This window comes from Hakea prostrata, chromosome 2 (assembly GCF_041222555.1).
Source record: "Hakea prostrata isolate BN-2017 chromosome 2, UWA_Hpros_2, whole genome shotgun sequence".
NCBI classification, from domain to species: Eukaryota; Viridiplantae; Streptophyta; class Magnoliopsida; order Proteales; family Proteaceae; genus Hakea; species Hakea prostrata.
Window position 1 is genome coordinate 5,149,537 of NC_142601.1, and position 26,316 is coordinate 5,175,852.

General features: G+C 39.1%; 1 protein-coding gene across 2 annotated transcripts in view; it reads right to left on the minus strand.

Moving 5' to 3' along the window:
* Positions 1 to 26,224, minus strand: part of LOC149023424 (sulfate transporter 4.1, chloroplastic-like) — a 33,071-nt gene extending 6,847 nt beyond the window's left edge. The window contains exons 1-15 of one of the 2 annotated variants that reach the window (XM_089143958.1): positions 25,594 to 26,221; positions 25,434 to 25,482; positions 25,028 to 25,229; positions 24,423 to 24,591; positions 23,178 to 23,243; positions 22,972 to 23,079; positions 20,961 to 21,068; positions 20,798 to 20,863; positions 19,517 to 19,577; positions 19,236 to 19,363; positions 16,335 to 16,376; positions 5,846 to 5,962; positions 2,417 to 2,468; positions 2,028 to 2,166; positions 1,812 to 1,900 (exon numbers count right to left, since the gene is read on the minus strand). In XM_089143958.1, the coding sequence (XP_089000084.1) occupies positions 1,812 to 1,900; positions 2,028 to 2,166; positions 2,417 to 2,468; positions 5,846 to 5,962; positions 16,335 to 16,376; positions 19,236 to 19,363; positions 19,517 to 19,577; positions 20,798 to 20,863; positions 20,961 to 21,068; positions 22,972 to 23,079; positions 23,178 to 23,243; positions 24,423 to 24,591; positions 25,028 to 25,229; positions 25,434 to 25,482; positions 25,594 to 25,917 (1,720 nt within the window). In that variant the 5' untranslated portion in view covers positions 25,918 to 26,221. Of the gene's footprint in view, positions 1 to 1,811; positions 1,901 to 2,027; positions 2,167 to 2,416; positions 2,469 to 5,845; positions 5,963 to 16,334; positions 16,377 to 19,235; positions 19,364 to 19,516; positions 19,578 to 20,797; positions 20,864 to 20,960; positions 21,069 to 22,971; positions 23,080 to 23,177; positions 23,244 to 24,422; positions 24,592 to 25,027; positions 25,230 to 25,433; positions 25,483 to 25,593 lie in introns of both variants that reach the window. The other variant, XM_089143959.1, reaches the window with a different exon arrangement.
* Positions 26,225 to 26,316: the final 92 nt, after the last annotated feature.

Consider the following 26,316-nt stretch of genomic DNA (forward strand, 5'->3'; position numbering starts at 1 on the left):
AGAGAAGAAGCGGGAATGTTATTACTTACAAGTTAGTGAGTTACAAGTCTATTCTATTCAAGCCTCAAGGTCTCCCTCTTCCGTCTGCACCCCATACAAATGACAATACAACTCCCATGATGTTTGCCCCATATAGTTTTGGACATAGTCAACAACTGCATCTCTGTACGTGGCCTCATCCACATGCAAAAAATTTCCTGACGGTGGGAAGTTGTGAATCTCCAAAGGAACTGGTGGTGGTGGGCCTTGTGGCTGTGGAATAGTGTGGAAGATCTGCTTAACAAATGAAAGAGCACCCTGGCTCTCAGGACTAGGAGAAGGATAAGGATACTGATAAGGTCCCAGTGGCTGACTCCGATAATCGACAGTGGGAGGGACACCATAAGCTCCATAGGCTGCTCCATAACCATAAGGCTCCACTAGTGGCTGACTGGCCTGACCTTGAATTTGATAGCCAGGAGGGACACCATATGGTCCATAACCATAAGTCGACTTGGTAGAACCAATATGAGGAAGTTGGTTACTCACCTTGCAAGATTTGAGAAAATGCACAAATGGAGGAGCAAATCAAGGTTTGAAGGAAATGAAATACTAGAAATTAGGTGTAGAAGGGGATGAAAGCAAGAGAAATCAGCAAAAATTTCCAAAGGAGGTCGAAATGCAGAGGGCGATATTGCTCGGTAGGTCGAAATAGCGTCAATAGGTCAAAAAGTGGTTCGGTTTGGACACTTTATAAGTTGCGCAGGTAACATTTTGGCCTGATATGGTATCGGGCCGATATTTCGACTCGTATCGACCGATATATATCGGTCTATACGAAACGATATAGATACTTTTTGTTCCTACTACTACATTTCGTTTCGAATTCAAAAAATGCAGACATATCGATCGATATTTCGACCATATCGATCGATTTTTGTTCCATGGGGACAACAAAGGTGTAAGGTTGAATATGAAGGTGGCAGGACTACGATAAAAAAGGCTTGAATGGAAGAAAATTGGCATAGGAGTCAGGGAGAGCTGAAAACCAAGCTCCACTGCTAAGGAATCATCAATTTTATAGGCAACCAAACCAACGCCAATTCTAATTTTATGCTACATTGGAGAGGAGCCAGTCTGTCTGAGGTCATCAAGGTTGCTATCTTCTAGACAATCACTGAAAGCTTTAAATGAAGGACAGACTTATTCTGGGAGTTCTCTTATCTTCTTTATATACGATGGGGGATTAAATCATGTATAAAGAAAATTCAAAGACTCCTAGATAAAACTAGTAACTAGGATAATAATTCTAAAAAGGGAATTAATAAATTATAAACCAAATATCCTATGCATCTAATTCATCAAATAAATAAAATAAAATAAGCAAGACATCATTTCCAAAATAACATAAATTCCTAAATTTTTCGAGACCTATGCACCAAACTATACCCCTTTAACCTTGTTTTGGAAGCCCAATTGGGTTTGGGTTGGTCCTAGGGCAGAGTATTTGCATTACCATCATAAGCTAAATCAAATGAACTCATGCTTGAACGAGGAGTATTTAACAGCTTAGGCCAATGGGCATGGACTGTGACCCAAGATTTGTTTTCACTAAAAGCCTGCCAATTAATGAATCTGATGTTTCTAGATTTGTATTGTAAAATTTGTGGTCTTCGCATGCAAACACTTGAAAACTAATGTCACCTTAGTCGCCTAGGCAGTCACCTTGTTGATGTTACCTTAAATCCATGCCTCTTTCAACACCATGGGTCACCTAGACATGGTGACAATTATGGTTGTCTACAAGTAAGTTCTATACAGTGAGGACTTACGTGACATCTCTATAATCACAAAATGAACTCTTTCAACTTCTGGTCCACGTCTACTTGATCCATCGGTATTGTGCTCATATTCTCGCAGCCTGAGAAAGGAAAATTAGGTTCAATTTTTCACCACAGAAAAAGGGAAAGAGAAACGAGAAATCTCTGCAGAATACTGAGGATCTCAGGTTGATAATTTATTCAGTTTAGAGAAGCATCAATCTTCACCTATCTTTTATGTAGCTTGTATTTGCAAAATATATTGGTGCATCAATCCGAACAATCACTATCCCATTGTAAGTGTATGCTTCAGGAAACTGCTGGATGTTTCTATAGACAGTGGTCCCAGGAAGACGGCCCAAAATAGCTGCAGTAAAAACCATAAAGAGCTTGTAAAAATATGAATATAGCATAATTAGTGAATGCTAAAATTTGAATGATCAATAACATATTCTGAAGTTTCTCATATGGACAACATATAGACAAGGACCATTACAATGGACACACTGAGAGGGAAACAAACAATTGGGAACATCAATATACAGCACAGTGAGAATGGTTCAGCTTTTGGATTTCACTATTGAGTCTTAACCTCATGATTCAAGAAGTCTACTCACCAATATGTGGGTTTGCTGATTCGTGGATGACAAATGCAAGAGAGAAGCCAACCTACAATACAAAATTCCTGCACCTTAGATTAATAAAAGTTAACCAGTAGCACACTCTTTTCTTGTTTAAGTATACAGAGTAGGTGAGCCTCAAGTCACAAGAACCGAGACCCAGCTCACTACAGGCCACTTCATTTCCTACAATTTAAATCGATGAGGAAAATTTCTTCAAAACATGTAAAGATTTTGATTTTTTGAAACCAATCACACTAGAGGCCACGTTATCTCTCACAATTAAAACTGATGAGTTTCAGAAGGCTCTTTCAGGAAATAAAAAACAAACTTCACGAGTATGATAATTTTCAGATTTCCTTCAGATCATTCTAGTGGGTATCGGTTTGGCTTGTAATCATCAATTCTTCATGGCAGGTGGACTTTATATTATCATCTCTAAAGCATAGGTTACTAATAAGTAGCAAACCAGAAAGTGGCAGGCAGTATCAATATTCAATAACTATATAGTTCACCCATAAAAAAAGAAGAAAAAAATTATATTGACCTGAAGAAAAATACCCTTTTACCTCACCCTTAAATCACCAAGGCCCATTACTGAGAACCAAACAACACCAAACTCCCAACTGTCATCTTCAACATTTCTTTTCTCAAACATATACATCCAAATGTAGAACCAAATCCTTTAGTATTTTTCTAATATTTTTCTCAATGCAGAAGCTACAGCTTAAACTTGAACAACATTTCAATTTAAAAGTTTACGTGTTTTCCTTTCTTGTTCTCTTTCATTCTTTTTAGTTGCACTAAAATAAGGCCATTCAGCAAAAGGCAGTCTAAGTGATTAGGAACATAGTTGTCTTGGTATCTAGGCAATTTGTAGTGGGCAGCAGCTGCAGTCTTATTTCAGGGTGCCTCGCAATGGTTTAAACAATATCAAAGCAGTTTTTGGCACTTATTTATGCCAAATATCATTTGAGTTAATGACTTCAGATACCATTCATAAATTAGCAATACACCCTCTCTGTATTTTGCTCAAAGAGAAATCTTGAGAGAGCATAAATACACTTTGAATTGTATTGGGATCACAAAGGACTGTCAGAAAGTTGATATTTTGTTTTGAAAACATAATTGGAAGTTCATAACCTGGAAAAAGTTGATTAAGAGGCACATGATTTGAATAAAATTACAAGATTCAGAATGGAGTGGTGCTGGCCATGTCGATTACCCTGTTTCACTTTTCTTTTCTCCCTGTACATATTTCAATAATTAGCTGGCTCATTTTTCAGCCATGTTGACATTTAGTTCATTCAATGGAGCTAATTTTTTTCCAACTTGACCAAATGGTCACAGGATTGTGAGGAAACAGCCTCTCCACAAATTGGGGGTAAGGTACATGCATCATGACCTTCCCAAGACCCCACAATGGCAGTAGCTTTATGCAATGAGTGCACAAAATTTTTTTTCCATGGTTGTCAAGGTGACAAAGCAACACCAGGTCGTCTTGACCCAAAAAAAGGGCCTAGGCGCCTAGGCAGACACTTTGACAACCATATTTTTTTCTATTTCAACATTTAGCTTCAGTTTCTCAAACTAATGTCCAAGAATGGACCTTGGAAATCTGTAAAAGAGAGCATGAAGAGATTTCAGTGAGATATGACAACTCAAACAGACCAGGATACCAAAGTCTTTCTGAACTCAATCCATAGAAGAGCCACCCTTGAAGGCATCTTTAGATTTCCAGACTCTTGGAGGAAAAAGTAGAATCAAAAGAAAGCCAAATAACAAAAAGGGAAAATTACATATAAACCCCCTGTGGTTGTAATCAATTACATCTACTACCCCTAAAGAAAAAATCAATTATAGATGCCCCCTCCTGTTAAGAATCGAAAGCCATAAATGGACAGTTCTCCTAAAGCAATAAGGGGGCATTTGTAATTGATATTTTTTCAGGGGCAGTAGATGTAATTGATTGCAAACACACGGGATCTATATGAATAATCAAACTAGAAGGGAAAAAATTATTATTGATGCCCACTGCATAAGACTAGAATTTAGAATAAGAAATCTCAAATTTTTTTCTCGATATTGAAGATACAAATAAACCAATAAAAATTTTGACCAGGCAACACAAAAACTTAAAAAGGCCTAATTTTCATTTTACATATCTAACACCAGAACGCCTCTCAGAAAATTCTCATAACTAAAATAAATAGAATTTCTCCTCAGGCTCAATACAACAACAACAACAATAAGCCTTGTCCCAACTAAATGGGGTCGGCTACATGGATTCTTGCCCTCCAATCAGTTCTATTCGAGGCCATGCTAGATACAAGGCCTAAGCTATACATATCCTTTCTCACCACTTCTCCTCAGGCTCAATGACAAAGATAAAAGGCCAGAAAAGAAATTATTTTTTTACAATGGGAAAAACAAAAACTGCACCCAACCAACCAAGCCTAACAACAAGCTAATCGCGTTGACCAGCTCTCTCAGCCACATTGGTAATATGGCAACACATAGACAACATTTTAGAGAAAATTTTCAGTATGGTTTTAAGCCAGATTACTCTTGACTTATTCCAGTTTCATTTTCAGTCTCCTGTAAGTATAAGAAGTGACTTCTCGGAAGTTGCTCCGTTGATATCCATTGTTGTAGCCCTTTCTTAAGTGCTCAAGCTTTTGAGACAAGTGGAATAACACCATTTCAGAGATAAGAGGTCAGGTGTTTTGTGTTGTACACTGTTATACCCTCCCATGCCACGTGATGCTGTCACATGAAGAGCCTTCTAGATACGGACTGCACATTGTTGCAGTTTCTTCCAAACCACTCAAGATTTTAGGATTAACAGTTGTAACAGAACCAAATAATTTTTGGCATTTCATGAGCATGTCTTGAGGAGTTGAGGTAATATGACTATATCTAACATGACAAGTTCAATATGAAGTAATTGAAACAAATTAATTTATTCTCTGAACAGTATAGTGATCCAGAAAATTGGATATATCTAAAAAGTAAAATTTTGCTATTGGTTTATTATCTATCTGGAAAATTGTTGGCTCATTGGTTGCATGTGCAACTTTAGATGTACTGAAATAGGGACTTAAGCACTATAAAATAGCAACATCCCACCAAGAATTCCATGGCCACAGCAACTTAAGAAGACCTCTTGTACATTGCATTAACAAGCAGAGAAATATGGCAGGGGCAAAAAGTAATATATGTATATATACCAACTCTTTAGCCATAACAAATGAAAAGATATAAAAAGGAACTGAACAAATAACAAGGAAATGTGTTAGGAACCCGTGAAGGCCCTATCAAAATGGTAAAGAAGACATATATGAAAAAGTCCTCAGGAGTTTTAAGTAAATTGATAACAATTCATGCTATTTCATACTTGATGTAGCAAAATTTGTCCAATCTTACCCCCAAAAGGACACCAATCTCAATACCGAGAAACAATGTCGCAATGCAAGTAATGGTCCAAAGAAGGAAATCTTTTTTGTCAACACGCCATAAGAAAATAGCTTCATCATAATCCAGCTGAAATAACAATCAATAAGAGAAAATAGTAACAATGAGTTATTCCTGTTATCGGCAAATACAGAATTCTTTGAACCACAATGTCATAAAAAGTAACTAAAGTTGAGGTTAAAGAATCCAAACTCATAAATTCCTATTTTATTTGTTCAAAGTTTTGTGATTATCCGGGGAAGGAGGGAAAAAAGAGAGTAAAGATCATACTCGTAAGGAAAGGGATTTGATAGTATTGATCTTTCATTGTAAAAGCAAGCTAGGGCATGTTTAGAGAATATGGTTCAAGAAATCAAACTTGAGGCCCAATGCGCTACCCTAAAATCCAAGTTGGGACGAGCTCAGCAAAATTAGATTTATGTAAAATAAGTATATAATATAAATTAGAGTTCAATTACAGTCACTAGGTTGTAACCACTACGATGAACTAAAAATCTATGAACTCGTAAATCAGTCATAAAGATTAATCAATCATCTATTTCATATAAAACAACTTGAATAAACATTAGAAATATTCAAATTATATTCTCTTGGATGTGCTTGAAAGTAGGCTAGATTGGTGGTAGATGCAGGCTAGATATAGCAGCAATAAACTGCAAGGGCAACTCCAACGAATTTTCCAGCAGACATCAATCAATATCTTGAAGAACTGAGCTTTCAGTAGCAAAATATAGGAACTTGATCAAGCTAGCATGAGTTCTTGTCTTGATCAGATTCTAAGTTCTCTTGTGTGTCAAGTTTGTTTGAAATTTAGTCAAACCTAGATGACGAATTGAGATCTCAAGTTATTTACAAGATACCTTGCAAGTAGGAAAAGTTTTTAAATTCGTCATTGAATTCATCTCACCTTTTCAAAATAGCAAGATATGTCACAACATCTCAACTAGATATCTAGCGAGTTCTTAATCTATGCTAGATTTTGGGATAATAGTTCTTTTGATGTAAACTGTTTCTTGGGGTTGCATAGGGCCTAGGGTTACTAGCCCAATACCCTATGGCCCCTATTGAACTAGGGGTATTTTGGTCATTTCAATAAATTCCGTGGAGTCCAAGTTCAGGGTCCTTTTTTCTTTTTTGGATGAATAAATAATTATATTAAACAATGAGAAAGCAAGAGAACAAGGTCTTTAAGCAAAAGATCGAAAAGAATAACTAACACCCCAAGAGACAACAATAAGCTTGTTCCTTGGGGTATCATCAACCAGGGGATGGGGGATAGCTAACAGTTTAGAAGATATATCAAAATAGATGGCATTCCAAATCCTGTCTATAGAGCGGGATTTAGAGGTCCATCCTCGAAGATTGTGCTCCCACCATAAGGATGGATAGAGGCACAATACACTAGCTTACCAATCCAATCGCAAATGGAAGTACCTGAAGAGTTTCTCAAAATCCATGACCAATCATTGGTAAACCTGAAGGAATGCTTAGAACGGAGCCAAATGGAAGCTAAGTTTTTTCCCCAGATAGATTTGGAGAAAGGGCAAGAAAAGAAGAGGTGTTCAAGATCCTCTAAACCGTTCCAACAGAGGGCGTAATTGGGGTTAGCAGGGATGTGGCGGCCCAATAAGGAAGGATTGGGTGGGGAGAGCATGATTAAAGGCCCTCCAAAGGGTTAGGGAAGGACAGGGGATGTAGCCTTTGAACCAGACCAAGGGGGGCCAAGAGATTTAGGGTTGTGGGCTTGGAGGAGATTCCAAGCTAAGGTCGTGGAGAAGGTTTTGGTGGGGGAAGGGAGCTAAACAGTAAGGTCACAAGTGGAACGAGAAAGAGGGGGGAGAGATTCTCAAACCTGTGTGAGAATGGGGAGGGGAGCTGGGATCCAAGTGCCATTTGAGATGAAAACGGACATGGGGGTGGTTTTGAGGATACAGGTATCATAGATAGTGCAGGGACCAAAGTGGATAAAGAGAATACCCATCGGATGCCACCGTAGTTGTCAAAGCGTCCGCCTAGGCGGCAAAGCGGTTTTTAAGCCGCTTAATTTCATACTGATTTTTTGCTTCTTTTTTGCCTAGGCACTACTGCCTTGTGCGCCTTATTACCGCCTAGACGCTAAAGCAGCCGCTTTTTTTACATTTTGTAATTTGTACAAATTATTTTTTCTTACTTTCTTTTAATCATAATTTATTCTACAAAGCCATATATAAATTTATAGAGGTGAGTCATTTCAGAATCAAGGCCCAATTTGCAAATGAACTCTGAGGCCCAAAGTGTCTGTCGGCAACAGAATGTGAAGCATGAGCCATACTCAACATTGATAATCAATGTATCATTAAATAAACAATGACTTGGAAATCAGAATAATGAGATCTATTAATTTATCATGTAGGCACTGTTTGGTTAAAAAAAAAATGGATACATCAATTTTGATTCCAATTCAAATATTATTCATGTATATTTAAGAAAAAAAGAAGTTAAAAATAATTTCACTAAACAATATATGAATAAGATTGTTGAATGTTTGTTTAGCTTATTATAAAAAGTAGTTTAAAAGTAGTTGTATTAAAAAAATTAACCCAACCACTTTAGTCGCTTTATTGTCGCTTATACGGAGCCCCAATCGCTTTGCCGCTTTGACAACTATGGATGCCATGGGTCTAGCCAAAAGGATGTGGAGGAGCCGGAGGAAACCGGGGTAGATATAGCAGAGATGGTGCGGGGACACAACAAGAGGATTTTCCTCCAAACCCATGAAGGGTTGGAGGGCATTGAAACAGTCCAAAAGGAATCGAATTGGAGAAGGTAAGAATAGACCCACTTAACAATTAGCCCAGATGGAATCATGCTACGAGACAATTTTCCAGATGAGCTTGAGAAGGCATGCTAGGTTAACATCAGAGATCCAGCAAATTCCCAGGCCTCCTTTAGTGGTAGGACAACAGATGGACGATCAACTGACTAGATGGATGAAGCACGAGGCTTCCTACCCTTTCCAAAGGAAAGCACAAAACAAGGATCCCATAGCATGGATGGTCGATTTGGGAATGGAGAAGATTCTGCACAAGTAGAGATATGAAGATTGAAGCACAGAACAGATGAGGACCACTCTGCCAGCAAAAGACAAAAGCTTGCCTTTTCAGAGCTGAAGCTTCTTACGGATATGATCGAGCATTGGAAGGCTGGTGGTGGGTAAGCCTACCAAGAGTGAGCAGAGACCAAGGTAGACCACGGGAAAGGAACCAGGCTTAAAGCTCGAGAGCTAAAGAAGGGAAGCTAGAAGCTGATCGGGGACATCAGAGAGAAAGAGAGTGGAATTGTCAATATTGACACAAAGGCCAGAGAGGGATTTCAATTGCAAAACGGTCTATATTGTTATTAAGACTTCTATTTTCTTATTTGAGTCATTATTTTGTGATTTATTAAAAAGCCCTTGTTAGGGTGTGCTTCCTTGGTTGTGTTGGTATCCCCTAGTTTCAGTCTACTTCTTATTAGGGTTCCATATCTACTCTTAGATTCCAAACTGGATCTTTTTACCTTAAGATATGAATATGATAGAGTCCTTGTTTAAATTAGAGTCTTTAGTCAAGTCAGAGCCATACTTAGGATTAAAATGTTAGTTCAAAACCAAGTTGACTTCCTAGTTCCAGTCCTAGTTTGTTTTCTTTTGAAGGTATAAATAAAGCCTCCAACCTCTATACTTACAAGTTGAATTGATTGAGTTTGAAGGCAAGAGAGGAAGTCGTGGGTTTCCTAAGGGAGGCCTGCGGCAACTGCTGAGTGAGTGAGGTACACATCTAATAACATTGCTTTATGTTGTGTGGTTAGGCTCTCCTCTAGTATCACTTTGCAGTCCTTACATGATAACATATCATGCCTTCTAGTTAGGAAGAAATCTAATGGGTACTATGATGCACTATTATCAAGGCGTATGCATAGGCATGCCTAGGCACTAAGCTACTTTTTTAACATGCAAGATTACAGCCGCTTAATTGCTTAGGTGCTGCCACTTTGTCACCTCGTATGCCATATTGCCACCTAGGCACTAAAGCAGTCAGTTTTTTTACATTTTGTACCTAAACTTTCTTTTTTCTTTTTTTTTTACTACTTCTTTTGAAAGCATAAAATTTTATCCTACAAAACCATATACAAATATAATAGTTATTCATTTTCGGATAGAATCATTAGATGGAGAATTACTCGAATAATGTGATCTATTAATTTATCGGTTTGGTTGGAGAAGTAGTAAAAAAATGCGAACAAATTAAATTCCCACTTGGATTCAAGAATTATTTGTTTACTTAAAAAAGGTCAGGTAAATAAAATTAGATGCTTAAGTTAAGCAACAAGCTGACAATTCTATATGTTGTAGAACACATCATGCATATTTTTTTCCATAGAATAAAAAATATTTTCCTCATACTCTCATTTTCATATTTATAATTTTAAAAGGTTCATAATCATATGTTATAGTGTCATTAAATTATGTTAGTAATTGCTATTGTATATTTGTATTATTATGAGATGAGCTTATGCTTGTTTTTTATGATAAACTTTCATAATTATGATTCTGTAATACTTGTTTAGGTTATCGTAAAAGTATATCAGTGTTGGTATACTATTTGTGCCACATAATATAGTTGTATTAAAAAAAAAGTGCCCAACCGCATTGGTCACTCTATTGTTGCCGAAGCGCCTCAACGGTGCCCCAACCGCTTTGATCGTCTTGTTGCCTTGACAACCTTGCTATGATGATGTAACCCAGCGTCTGGGTTATCCTTCCAAAACCCTCTTTAACTAGAACTAGCGAATAAATGGGCTAATAAAAAGTTAAGGTTTTGTTGATGGATTTGTTTTAAGAGGATAGGAAACTTAAGGGTATCCTATGGGATGGTTTTGGTGAAGAAAATGGGTAATATATTGTGTATCGTGGTTTTGAGAGATTTAAGGAAAAGGTTAGGGTTTTAACAAAATGAGAATGGGCTGGTGGTTTTGAAATTACTAGGGTTGGGTTACCCAAAGATGCTATGAGATGAAGCAGGGCCGATAGGAAAAGGAATGCAATGAATTAGGATTAATATAGTCAGGGTTTGAGAGATATTATGGGTTAAACAAACCCCAAATGGGACGGAAGAACTTCAGGAATAAGCAAGGATCAGTGGAATGAGGATGGAAAAAGGTTTGGAAGGCCTACGGTTAGGGAAGGGGTAGGGTATCTTGCGGCAAAGGGATCTTTTTGATTCCATAATGACTCCACCGTAAAATCCTTTTCTTTTGTGTAATGAATTAATTGGTCTTTTTCATATTCATACAAACCCAATTTCCTGATTGGATCTTGAAGAATTCTTGAATGGATCTTGGAATTCTTCAAGATTCTTAACCCTTCATTTTTCTTTTCTCTCTTTTTTCTTTCTTTTACTTTCGTCTTTCTTTTCTTTTCTTTTTTTCTGTTTCAGATCTGCTGCAAGAGTCAAGAAAAGGGGAAAGAAAAAAAGAGAGGGTGGGGTGGAAGGCCTGCCGCAAGAAAAGAAAGAAGGGAGAGGGGGGATGCTGTCACAAGAACCAGGAGGGGAGAGGGGAGGGCTGGGAGAGGTCGTGATGGCAGAGGAGGGCTGGAGAGAGCTTGCAAGGCTTCCTAGGTCCGCCAAAGGGTAGCGGAAGTGTTGGGATGATGGGGGAGGGGGCTGGTTGAACTTACACGTTAAGGGATGTTGCTGTGAGTTGAAGAACTTGCTGGAATTTCAGATTGCTTGGCTCAAACCTTCAGCCCAGGCCGTAAGATGCTTCCACAACTCCAAGCTCAATTTTATTCAACTTCAACTCAATTTTACAAGGAGATATAGGGGTTGTATATAGCCTTACATGAAAGAACTTGGACTTGGACTAAAACTTGAAAACCTAATGGGACTCAACAAACAAAAACCCAATAAAATAAAATAATAATAATAACAATAAAATACTTGTAAAACTCTAATTACTTGTGTTGGATTCTATTAGGAGTCTAATAAAAGTTTGTATAGGAGTTAAATTAGAGTTTGCATTCATGTAAACTTCTATTCCTTGTAATAGTCTACTTTCCACTTTATTATAAATAAAGGGCTTGAGATCATGGATCAATAAGCCATTCTACCAATTTCATATTTCTCAACATGGCATCAGAGCCTAAGTGCGATTAGGAAAACAAAACGAAGACCTACCTCCTTCTTCTGAATTTTTTTCAAACCCATCGCAAACCACTTCAATTCTCTGATTTTCTTCAAAAACATCGCAGTTCTTCAAACCGGTAGCAATTTCTGATTCTTTCCAAACATCGCTGCTTCTTGCGCTATCGAGAAGAAAAAAAAAGGGGGAGAGAAAGCAGAAGTTCTTCAGTTCTGGAATCTGCTGCTTCTACTGTCATTACTGCTTCAACTGCTGCTTCTTGCGCCATCAAGAGAAAAAAGAGGAGAAAAAAAGCAGAAGAAAAGCCACTGTTTCCTGCGCCTCAAACTGGTATCTATCATTCTTCAGTTTTTCTACCACCAAACCAGACGGAAAGGAGAGAGAGGACGAGACCACTTCCGCTGCCTGTTGCTGCTGTTTTCTACTACTTCAGGAGAAGCCGAACAGAATCACCACTTCCGCTGCTTGTTGCTGCTGTTTTTCTGCTACTTCAGGAGAAGCCGAACAGAATCTGCAATTCGTAACCATCGCCATCTCCAAGAAACCAGGTACCTTTCGTCTGAAACAAAACCCCTCTGTTCCCTTTACACCCTTTAAACCAAACCAAACATTACACCATTTGTCTAAAAGTCTTTATATTTAAACCAAACCACATCATATTTGGACCAAACCAAATTTGGACCAATCTCTTTACATTTAGACCAAACCTGACCATTGCATATTTGGCCGATATTTTTTTTTCTCTCTTTCTTCTAATCTACTATTCTGCTTTACAAAAAAAAAAAAAAAAAAAAAAAAAAAAAAAGTCTTGAGTTGTTTGGCTATTGCATTCTGCGACGTTTCTGTTACTTCGAAAGGGTGAAGACTGAAGAACTGCAGAAAATTTTGTCAACATGACAACTATTGATGATACTATTGCTCCCACTGGATCCGAATATTTTTCCACTTTTCATTCTCTTTCGGTAAGATTTGACGGCACAAATTACTTGATCTGGTCTCGATCTGCTTACCTGACTATTGCTGGAAGAGGACTAGTTGGATACATTACGGCACTACTATCAAACCCACTACCGCAGGTGTTTTACAGATAAATGGATATCAAACGACTCTCTTATTATATCATTCCTTTTGAATTCCATGCATCCAAATATTGCCCGGGTTACCTATTACTTGATATCGCAGCCCAAATCTGAAGGCTACTACCGAAACATATGGACCATTGGGGAATGATGCACAGGTTTATGAGCTACGAAAGAAGCTTCATGAGACTACCCAAAAGGAACTAACTGTGGCCCACTATTATGCTGAGTTGCGATCTCTTTGGCAAGAGTTGGATCATTATGGGGATTATCACCCCACTAATCCAGATGATGTGGCGACATATAAGAAGTACATTGATAAGATTCGAGTATATGACTTCTTGGCAGGTTTGAACGTAGAGTACAATCAGATCAGAGTGCAAGTCTTAAGTCGTTCTCCCTTTCCTACACTAGAACAATCTTATGCTCTTGTTCAAGGTGAGGAAAGTCGTCGATTAGTCATGCTTCATACTCCTATTATGGAGAAATCAGCTTTACAGTTTGTTCGCACTAAATCTGATCCGGCTAAGGAGATTGTCAAGTGTGAGCACTGTCACAAACCATATCATACCAAGGAAAATTGTTGGAAACTGCATGGGAAGCCTGCTGATTTTGAGCAAAAACGAGCACAAAGACAGGGAAAACAAAAGGCTAATCTTTCGAGACAGCTTTCCACCACACCCTCTCGCAGACGTTGGTTTTTCGCAGGAGGAGTTCGCTACTCTGCGACGTATTATGCGCCTTCTCTGCCGGTACAGCCTCGACCATCGCTTCCTCTACCTACCCTCCTACCTAGCTACTTCAGGATCTGGGGAAGGAGATTGGTCGTGGTAAATGGACTTTATTTGCTCGAGCCGATTGGAGGATCTACTTCTGCTTTGACTACATCTTCTAATCCGGTCCATTCGGTAATATTAGACCTTCATTAGTGGCACCGTAGGCTCGGTCAACCCCCTTTCAAATTTTGTCATTTTCTCTAGATTTGTTTTCCTGATACTTTTATCTTACCATTACAATTTCTTCCTTTCCAAGTTTCCCCATTGGAATTTCCTTTGTTATTATCTTCCCACGTGTAACGCTACACGTGAGGGGGAGATTGAAGATGTCTACAATTCAAAGCCTTTCATGTAGACTTCCTTATGTAGAATTTGATCTTTGTTACCTTTGAAAGTTTGTCCCTTACCTTCGCAATCTTCCACTTTGGAGATCTAACATTGCTATAGAGCTATCTTTTTGACTGTGCAGAACTTGATCTCTGTTAACCCTAGAGATTTGCCCCTTAACTTGACATCTTCCCTTCGGAGATCTAACCTTGCAAAAGACTTGTCGTTTGACCTTTGCAGAACTTGATCTCTATTACCTTTGGAGATTGTCACTTATCTTGACAAATTTTCCCCTACCTTTGGAGATTGTCCCTTGGCAAACTTTCCCTTTAAAGATCTAACATTGCTACAAATCAAAACTTTCACTTTGGCTGTTTTACCCTAGCTATTGTTACCCCAAAAATATATTTTCCCTCAGATTTGTGCAGAAATTTAGTCTTCTCAACATTTGAAGATTCTACTTTTTTACTTGGGCGTTCTTCCTTGGAGACATAAAGTTGCAGTAAAGATGAGGACAAATCAAATGGAAGTCTATAAGGCAGACGTAATCTATAAGTTTGAAGATCAAATTGCAGATGTTTACCTGGACAGATGTTTTATACTTTTTTGGTCAAGTTGGACATGTGTGATATCCATGCCTCAACTTGAGGGGGAGTGTTGGATTCTATTAGGAGTCTAATAAGAGTTTGTATAGGAGTTAAATTAGAGTTTGCATTCATGTAAACTTCTATTCCTTGTAATAGTCTACTTTCCACTTTATTATAAATAAAGGGCTTGAGATCATGGATCAATAAGCCATTCCCCCTTTTTTTTTCTCTCCCCCCCCCACCCCCCCCCCCCTCCCCCCCCAAATAATATTAAAATATAAAATTTAACTAAACCCAACCTTTTCCCCCCCCCCCCCCCCCCCCCCCCCCCCCCCCCCCCCCCCCCCCCCCCCCCCCCCCCCCCCCCCCCCCCCCCCACAAACAAAAAAAAATAAATTACCCCCCCCCCCCCCCCCCCCCCCCCCCCCGGCAGCCCCACCACCACCCCCCCCCCCCCCCCCCCCCCCCCCCCCCCCCCCCCCCCCCCCCGGCGGTTTTGGCCCCCCCTTGGGCCCCCCCCCCCCCCCCCCCCCCTGGCCTTGGGGGGGGGGGGCTGGGCCTGGTTACACCATATGATGTCCACCTTCTGAGGTACTTAAATGCTCCTCACTGTTACTCATACATATTTCTTAAATACTACAACTGGATAAAAGTCCCCCACAGACAATAGCTACAGCATTTACACAAGGGGAAATAAGTGTGGTTATATAGTATGAACTCAGTATCTTCAGAGATTCTGAGCCTCAATTCTTTAACCTCATTCTAGTTGAGTTCTAAGCAGACATGTTTATTGTTAAATTATTAAAAGAGCATTTTAGTAGAATCATGAAATATTTTACATGACATAGTCCATGTTTGATAGGCCTCTTGTAACACGAGTCTATAATAGTGGGAGGCCTGCTGGGTAGAATACCAGCAAACCACTGAATAAGAATAAGTGTTATAAACACAGCAGAATAAAGGGAATGAAGGGACATGTGGAGGGCTGATTAACAGGGGCACTTATGCAATTCGGTTATAGATGGTTGGGGAGGGCTGATTTGGGGTGGAGAGAGGAACAGAAAAGGATCAAGGAAAAAGACTAATGTTGAGAAGAGGTAGCAGGTTACTGCTGGGGAGCCCTGGACTCTAGGTAATACAGACTTTACTTTCTTTCTTTGTTGCTGCATTTCTTTCAATTTCCTATCAATTTCTGTGAGTGGGAACAGGGGCTTATCAATGTTAAAGAGCTTGACTGCTTGCAACTATCAATGATCTACATTGGGAAAAGATGCCATATCTTGGATACAATCATTCGATTCATTTGAAACAGTTAAAACTTGAGTATACATGTACAAAGATGTCAATTGTTTGAGGCAAACTAATAAATGTAAGAACAAATTCAGAGATTTTTCTTCCTAGAAACATATGAGGCTATCTCGTATAGAAGGAAAGAAATTGACATATATGGTAAGCTAAAGAGGTAACAATATCAAGACAGACTCATTATCAGGGGCTATAAGATACATACCAGACCCATTACAGCAGAAATCACAATAGCAGCCAGAGCACACTGAAACAGATACAAATTCAGCAGAAGATTGTTATGGTCTTTATGGAGTAAAACTAAGTGGGCATGCAAATAACAAAAGGAAAGCATACAATGTTTAACACAATTAAAAAAAGATAAAAAAAATTAGGTGATGCTATATGTTCATGTTCATTACCAAAGAAGGATCAGGAGAAAAAGAGGATCCCTAGGGGGCCAAAGAGAATATAATGCTACACACAAATGGAGCACCCCTCAAAAAGGATGGGGAGAGAGAAGTAAAGAGAAGACCCATGAAAGCAACAACACGCCTGCTCCTTGGGGAGATACAAACAGAAAAGGGTCTAGGAATTTGGCCGTTGACTTCAAAAACAACAGATTCCAAATCTGTCTAGTAGATCCAGATCTGAAGATCTATCTACCAAGGTTGTGGCATCCAGATGGTATATATGGTATATATGGCTGCTCCCAAAAGCAAGCTTCCCAATCATATCCCAACTGTGTTTCCAACAAAAGACTTGTCCACCATAACCATTCCATGCAGAAATGGAAGAGATTCTTCTTCTCCTATTCCAGCATCTTTGTAGGACACCCACCCAAATCAAAGAGGAGAAAGGGAATACAAAGTAGAAGTGATCAACATCTTCGGTGGCATTCCCCAAAAAACAGCATAAAGCAAACACAGGAATATGCTGCTGAAGAAGAAATAATTGAGTTGACAGGTAATAAGTGAGAGATCTCCAGACACAAAAACTGTGACAGGTATATGACCTTTGAAGTTTAAACCAAACAAGGGTTTCTCCAAAGGCATATGTGGCCCCAAGACCTGACAAGATCCCAAGAGGATTTGGAACTGAAGATGCTTGTAGAAGCAGAACCTGAAGGTCTTCTAAGAATAGAAGGCAGGCAACTCAAAATTACAGCCGGGGGGGGGGGGGGGATGTTGATCCAGTGATCCTGGCACATGGTTATCAGACAGTGCATGTGGAGGCCTACTCTGTGGACCTCTAAACCAAGGGTAGAAGGATTCCATAGGGTGCCAATGATTTAAGCAGAGTTTGGAAGAAGAAACATCATCAATCTTGCAGATCAGAATCCCAAAGAGTTAAAGATCCAACGCAGAGACTTTTCTCCATATACATGAAGCATCTGGCCAGGTAGGAATTTGCAATCCAAATATTATTTTCCTGGCAGCAATCTTCCAGATCAATTTGAAATCCCGGCCGAAGTTACCTTTTTGGTTCTTTGCAGCCTTGTCTAATGGCAATCATAATACGGGACTACCATATTCCAACAGTGGGAGCCAAGTGGTCTAGATGCAATGATAGGTTCAATTTACAAACACGGAGAGAATCCCATTCTGTTCAAAACATAAATGATGTAGCCCCATAATATCATTTTTGGGAGCCAAAAGCCTTATGATGTCAACTTCATGAGGGGAGAGGGAGTATGGCTTTTTCTATCACAATCTCAAACCAAACCATTTGCAAAGGAGAATGTTGTCTGATATGTTATTGCGGGCAATGAAGGTTGATTTGTTACCATTGACAACCAGCTTGATTATGTTGGTAAGAAATTTGGCACCAAAATTGTATAAAGTGTTTAGGAAGAAGGAGGTCTGAAGCCTGTCATAGAAGAGGCGCCTTTCTTCTTAGGAATAAGACTTCTAAGTTTGATCTAAACCTTTGATCTGACCAGGTTGAAGAAGAAGCTTCATATGGCCTTGATATGGTCAACTAACAATTTTGAAAGTCCCGCCCCCCCCCCCCCCCGGGCGGGACTCAACATGTAAGAGAAGGAAAAACGGCAAACGAGAGTGTGGCTGGGGAGGAGAGAGGGTGACATGGGGAAACCCATACTGAGACTATCCAGGCAAAGAGCTCCAACGGGCTTGAGAAAGTCAACTGCCTTAAGGATCTCATTTTTCATTTAGGATAGCCCGAAGGGAGTTGAAGCAGAAGAAGTGGATGTTGTTTACAAGGCCATCAAGAGAGGGAGCTAAAGTGGTAAGGGAGAGGGACTGAACAGCGGTTTGAAGTAACCAGCAGCTTCAGCCTTGATGCCATCAACTGAGGTAAAAGGGGAACCATCAAGTGCAATAAGCAAGGAAGATTAGGAGATGGAACTGAAGTAGTTTCTAGCTCTCAAGGTCTGTGGAAAAAGGCTGAATTGGTATCACCCAGTTGCAACTGTTTACTCTAGCTTTTTGTGTTAAAAAGCTCTCCTCTTAAGCCACCAAAAAAGAGAGGTCCAAAGCTGCTACAATCCTTGATGAAGCGGGGAGAAGGCCAGCTTCACTTTGTTAGGGATGCAGTAGTTCTGAATATCTAAAAGCTTGACTCTACAATCAGCAAGGAGGAGATACTTTCGAGGGATTCGGTGTTCAGAGCTTGAAGGCACTCTTGACATTCTGGAGTTTCCTGGCAAAGGAAATGGAGAGGGAGAGGAAGACATAACCAGGTTTCTCCCTTGAAGTTCGGAAAATGGAGAAGTACGGGTGGGAACAGTGAGGACCACATGCCGAAGTACTTGAAAAGTTTTGGGACAGATATATAAGGTCAAACAAAGAGAGATGTAGGGCAATGGTTGAGGTGCTGAAAGAGGCATGGAAGATGGGAAGGTGGTCAAACAAGCTTCATTGACAAGGAATTTGTCCAATTTGCAAGTAAATTTGGAGTTCTAAGTCCATTAACAAATATTAATGTTAACTGCATATGATAAAAGTGGCTATATCTTGCTATAGCTAGGGTTGGCCATAGTAACCGAAAGGACTACTCAATTTGGTAACACATGGTTTATTTAAGCAGGCCTCAAGTGAAAAAACTGAAGTCATATCTAAGGTTTCAAGCATAACCAGAGGTGTTTATATCATAGAAGCCAGACCTGAGGAATTTCCCTAAATAATGATGTCATGAACAAAAGAGCACATCCGATAATGATTCCCATAGTAATTCCAGATAAGCCAGTTTTTGCTCCACTTTCGTGGTTTACAGCTGACCTAGAAAAGGAGCCTGCATAGTCAAAATATTGTTTAGGTGACATACATATTGGAAAAAATTTCTGATACAAAGAAGTTTAGAAAAATATAAATTGCCAGCAGGTGTTTCCATTAGTTATAGTGAATTATGAACCAATGCAACACGAGGACATCATGGGCACCTCACCTGTGGAGGGATATGATTGAAAGAAGGATCCACACATATTTGCCACACCAAGACCAAATAACTGTAAAAGCATAAGGATGGAAAAAACAATCAAAAATTTCTCCATACGGTGAAATGCATTCATTGCACTGCTATATAAAGATATCCACTGACTAAAGGATGAATGACACACATAAATGCGTAGAATCAAATCTTATATTATTTCTTTTCTTTTTGACTAGATGCTAGGCAGACCACAGTTGTAGCCTGAATCAAGGAATCGAAGCCTCCCAGCAAAAATTGCTGGAGTAAGGCTGCATAGGAAAATTGTCCCTGCCCCTCCCCAGATTCTGCTATCTCCCATTCGTGGTGGAAGAGAAACCTTAGGAGATGGATCCAAAACATCAGTCTTTTGATCTGATATGGAAGACCAACATCAATCATGTGGGCTCCAAACTTTTTTTTTCTCCCCTTAAAGCCTTTTTAGACTTCCTAAAGATCCAGGCATATTTTTGTTACCTGGGGTCAAGATCCTAAGCATTTTCCTTTTTTCTTTTTTCTTTTTTCTTTTTTTTCATTTTTTGTTCCTTTTTTTTCTTTTTTTTTTTTTTTGGGGGGGGGGGGGGTGTTTTTTCAATCTGGCTCTTAGACCTTACGGTTTCTCCTTTTTCTTCACAACCCCCACCCCACTCTCCTGCCTATGTATTCCCACCGCCCTTTCCCCTTCCAGTTTTGGTGATATATTTTCTTATTCACCCAAAAAAGCATCACATGAAGCAATCTAGTTTCTGTCTGAATCTGCCTGTGCTTTTCTCTAACCTCATTCTAATAAAGTTGAGGGGTGGGCCTTGGCGTGATGGTTGGTGGACCATGGTTGTAGCCTGAGGTCTAGTTATCAGAACTTCAGAACAGTCTCTCAGCAAAAAATGTTGTGTTAAGGCTGCATAAGAAAATTGCCCTGCTCCCCACCCCCCCCCCCGCCCCCGCGGAATCTGCTTGTGCAGAAGCACCTTTGGCACTGGGTTTGTAAATAAAGTTGTCAAAGGCATGATCAACATATTACTCTTATTCAGATCACACAGTTTATGAAAAGTGGGAACAGTAACTACAAAAAACAAAGAGCCTTACCCACAGATTCAAAAGTAAAGGGAAAGGCACAACAACATCAACAGCAGCACATCATTATTCCACCTACATAGAGTTGGCTACATATATCTTTTGTACCCTATTTTAAGATGAGCAACTGAAATACTAGGATATACACAATCAAAAGGGAGCGTTAAACATTCTTGTAATCCTTACCTCCATATTTGGATCTAAATCATATCCATTTTTTGCAGCTAATGCTTTAGCAATCCCCACAGATTCCTGGAATTTAAAATATCTCAAAATATGCAATTAAGAGTTCAATTAATAGACTTATAATAGACAAAAGGAGTGGAATAAACAAAATTACTACTCTTACCAGTATAGCCACACCAGTGATGAGAACAGTCGTTGGAAGAAGAGACTTTACATACCCAAAATTTTTAGGAACAGAAAACTTTGGAAGGCCCTGAGGTATATCTCCTACCTAAAAGGGGGGGGGGGGAAGAACTCAAAAGTTTCATCAATTCCATTGTAAGCTCTGGAGCTGTTTAAAATTTTGATAATCATAACAATATTTTTAATCTCCAAAAGAATCCATCTAAGCCATCTTAAGAAAATGTTAATACAATTCTGAACCTTAAATAACCAATGAAAGGGATGATATTCTTGAGAAGAAGTTATTGTTTATTGAACTTAACACCCATATTTCTCCCTATTGCAAAAAAAAAAAACACGATTGGCTGCAATCTCTAATTATTTTCATCTTCCTGGGAGAAAGTGAGATTATCCCTTCTAAATAAAATTTGAATGTACATGAAGGTCACAAAGGGGAAGAAAAAAACAACTTATCCATATTTAATTTGATGAGGCAGTGTGCTACTAGATTTGCAATATTGATCAAGCAAAGAAAATATTGCTCCCAAAGGTATTGAAGCTACATGTTTAAGAAGCCATTGCCATCATCTAGGACCACTGCCCAGCATTCTGAAATCAAGCCTATCCCTTGACCAGTTTGGTGACTGGAAGCAGCAAGCTTTGGAAAGAGTCATTTGATTTGCAGTCCAATTCCCTAGACATTAACCAATGACTATAAGTCTAATCTGAAAGGTATTATAATTTATAGGCAGTATAGTCTGGGCATTTCCATACATGCTGCCATCCTTCACGACTGCAGTATGTCAATGGTTGGATACACCAAGTTCTCAAAGCTAATAATATCCAACTACATCCCAAGTCATGAAGGGCATCCTACTTCCCTTGTGTCAGGTAGTCTGTCACACTCAGTTAAAGCCACTCGCACACAGAAACTCCAGCCGCAGCCACAAAGCAGTTCTTTCAGAATTGGATGAAACTAGATGTTCATACTGCTAAAACTGTCGAAACCAGTTCTGCTTCTAGTTGTATGTATTGAACCTAGATCTGTCTAACTGAATTACTGAATTTGACTATTAGAACAAATGGCCACACTCTCAGACAGTGGATCAGGCCAGAGAGGTATAGAAACTAGAGAATTTCAAACTCATCAACCTGGCAGTGAAATGGGTTTTACCAATCAAGCACAACCCTGACAACTGAAACATGTGGAAGCCAGTTGAAGCCATCTAAATGTGGTCAAAAGACCTCACTAATGGCCCACAACCCAGTTTTTCACTTAGGTATAACTGTAAAAATATGCAGACCACTTCTTTCTCTGCTTATTTGTTTTTCTATTGTCAGGCCATTGAAAGGGGACAGTCAGAGTCTTGGACCATCGAACCGTTTGACTTAGACAAGATAATCTGAGCTCCGTTTATACTTACAAGAACTATTTGTCGGGTCACCAGTTGGAAAGCTTAGTGGATTCAAACCCTCCCAATAAACAGGTGAAGCTGCTGAGATGGTCTAAACTACCAAGAGGAAAGAAAAAGTGAAATACGGACAGCTCCAGTTGCTAAAATCCAGGAAACAGTGGAGGAGGAATGACTAGCAATGACAAGGTGATACTGAACCAACAAAACCACTCTTTGAAAAATCAAATCCTGCTTATCTCTGGGTCTAAAGTCTGACCCCGCCCATGTTGTTTTGGCCTGGCAGGGGTAGGTCACTAATTGCTGTATCTGGAAAACTTATATCCTCAGTCACAGGCTTCCAAGTTTTGTTCCTGATCTGAACTTTATGGGTTCGGTAACTTCAAGTGGTGTCGATGCTGCACAAGGATGTTTTATTTTTAGTAGGAAAAACGTACAAAAAGTGAAGTTATAGGTCAACTTCACTAAATAACCTCCAGCCCGTAACTTAATTATAAAATTCCCACACAGTTGAAACAATATCCCAGCCCATGATCATATAAAATAAATAAAGCCCAAACCAGACTGATAATTCATGAGCCAAATGTGAAGCATTCTCACCACAGAAATGGATGATGGTTGAAAAACTTTTACAACAGTTGTGCCCACAATAACTGCAGTAAGTGGACCTGCTGCTCGTAGGAACCGCAATAATTTATATGATTTTCCCTAAAATATGCAAACCATGAAAGTCATAAAAGAAGCTTTCCTAAGTTATATTGGAAATGAGACAACAAATTCACAAAAAGCCAGTAGCAAGCACCTACCAAATGCTTCATGACTAGAAGAAGCACAAGAATGGATGTTCCCATCAAAAAGGGGGGCCATGAAAACTGCCAAAAGAAAAGTAAAACCAAGATCAGGAGAGGAATATATTATGTTGTGCGAGAGAAACTATTTCTAACGGTTAAAAAAATTATATATTGAATGGTAACAATACAACTTTCTGAGACACCTCTCTGCACAAGGATATACCATCATTTTCTTCTGTAACAAGTACTGGATTTCCTTTCACATTGCTTTCTTATTGGGGCAACATACATTAACATCTATTGTTGATTATATGTCACACTTTTCCCAGAAGAGATATTGTTGTGGCACATGTAACACCACCATGTTCATGCCTACAGGTCTGATATACCACCAATATACCAATATTCAATAATTCAAGACAATAGTGGTATAAAATTAGTTGTCTTCCTTACATTAATTGAACTCCCAAATCTATGAAATTCTGATTTACCATGTCTATCATGTTCAGCACCCTTTAACGCTGTTAGTAGATATATATATAAGCCAAATATGTTCTCACTGTCATAATTCCAGTACAGAAAGAGAAATCAGGTGTTTCATTTGTATGGAGCTACATGAAGCTCTTATTCCATTCTAGACGAGCATCACATAGTCTATTGTATGTAATTGGTAGCTTAAATAGAGCTGATTGGAAGGCAAAGATCCATGTAGCCAACCCCATCTAGCTGAGATAAGGCTTGTTGTTGATGATGATGATGATGTTGTACTTGGTAGTTAGTAGTGTACTAATAATAATAATCATAGGTTTGAAGTATGACACCATGTTTGACTTTGCTTAATTCGATTCCACTCAGAATACAAATCATTGTTCAGTTGTGATAAAGGAAGTACCAACTCCTCCTATCAGAAGCCTAAGAATTAAAAGGTATCACTTGCAGCAATTAAATGTGGAAGGTAATATGTCTTTCATCATTAGAACCATGAAGTATTTGTTTTCTCATGGGGACCCAATGCAGCCTCAGATGGTTTAGATCAAAGCATGAAGAGAAGAAATTGTGTAATGTTAAAATCACAAGATTTACCCTCATTCAGAAAAGGTGTGTGATAGACACCGACAGATAGAGAAGTACATGAAATAACAAATTCTGATATACACTGCATGCAAATAAAGTTTCACTTGAGAACGAACAAAAAAAAAAAAAGGAAGAATAGCATAGAAATAGCTGGAGAGAGGGTTTGTACTTGGCATCGCAGCATACCTCATCAATTCCAGAAATTATACTTTTGATAAGTGGCACAATTTTGCTGCTTCGTGCTATATCATATCCCAAGAAGTATTTCACTTGTGATAAGGCGATTACTACAGCCGAAGCGGTTGTAAAGCCAGAAATCACCGCATGACTTATGAAACGAATAAGCCATCCTAACCTATAGAGAAGTATGAATGCAGAAATTAATGGATTCATTTGGAAGAGAACAACTAACATAATATTGCCCAATAATATGATTTCCATATCAACCATTTAGTGGATACTGTTCTAAGATTTTCTGTGAGTAGTAGAAGCCAGGCATAATGCTGACATAATAGCATATTCTCCATTTACCTATTATTTTAGTTTATTTTCTGCCATCTATCTTAGACCAATAAGCATATGTCCAACACAGGTAGTTTCCAACATATAATAAGGCTTTCCTCTGTTTTCACTAAAGATAAAAGGATCCTTCTTTGTGTAAAGCCCAAATGTTATTGAGCAAGATTCACTCAGCAAACAGGAAAACTAAGCCTTTGGATTTGTGAGGAATTTCGTGTCACCATGTGATCTAACTTGAATATATCCAGGATTGAGGTTGTAGGAAACAATACCTTAAAAGACCCATCACACATTGCAATATTCCAACCATAAGTGCCAACAATATTGCAAGTTCGGTGTACAACTCATCAGTAGAATCAACGACATCACTCAACACATTAGACACCAAGAGAGAAACCAATGCCACTGGACCAACTGCAAGCTGGCGAGAAGACCCAAATATAGCATACACAAATACTGGTATAAAACCTGTGTCTGTTCAGCAAAACTCAAAATCAGAACCCCAAAGAAATTATACAGGCCAACTTACACTTTTACAAGTACAACAGATTAAACATAGGACTAATAAAATACCAATATGGCATGACTGCAACATGCCCACAACGAGCAGACAATCCCTCACCTTAAGAATAGGACAACAGAACAAAACGGTGATGAGGATTTTAATTATGAACTTACAAAGTCCGTAAATTGGATGCAGCCCAGCTAATTTTGCATACGACATTGCCTGAATCAACGAAGAACATGTCAAACTAAAATACAATTCTGCAAAGAATGAGATTCATTTAATCTGGAATGAAACCTGAATTTAATGGAAACTTTAGAGAGAAAGAGAGACCTGGGGAACGAGCATGACGCCGACGGTGGATCCGGCCAAGAGGTCGGGTTGTAGATACTCCCTCCATTTGTAAGTGCGAATCCATTTAGAACAAGGAAGGAAGAGCTGAATCCAGTCCATCGGCGACATGGAACTGAGTTTAGAAGCCCATCCGGAAATCAAAGGACGCAAAGGCGAGGGCGACGAAGACGGAGGGGTTGGGTGTTGGAAAGGAATGACCTTCACCTGTCGACCACTCGACGTATGAGCTAGTGCCGAAACATTACCACTACTATCAGCACCAGCGAGATCTCGCGAACTGGTTGATGCATACGTTATCTCCATGATCAACCCCGAGATGAAAAGTTGGAGTTGTTCTTCAATCACTAAATCATTTCCTTTGCTTTTCTTAGGTTTCCTCGAATCATGGAGGTAGCCTCAAAAGAATATATATAATCTAAACATCAACAGATGCCCAGAATACAGAAAAGCAGAATTGGCGAAATGAGGAGATGATGTAACCACCCAATGAGTTTGCATCAAAAGAAACCTACGACAATTTCATTTCGTTTTCATATCTTTTCAAATAGTTACAGACAAAATAGTCTATCAATGTTGATTTGATATTTTTTTTTTTGGCTTCTATTGGCAGAGGAGGATAATTTATAATTTCTGGAAGTTCGTTAAGTTCTTACGGCGATGATTAATTAGAATGAATCGGGGTTGTAAATGGGGTTAGGTTCA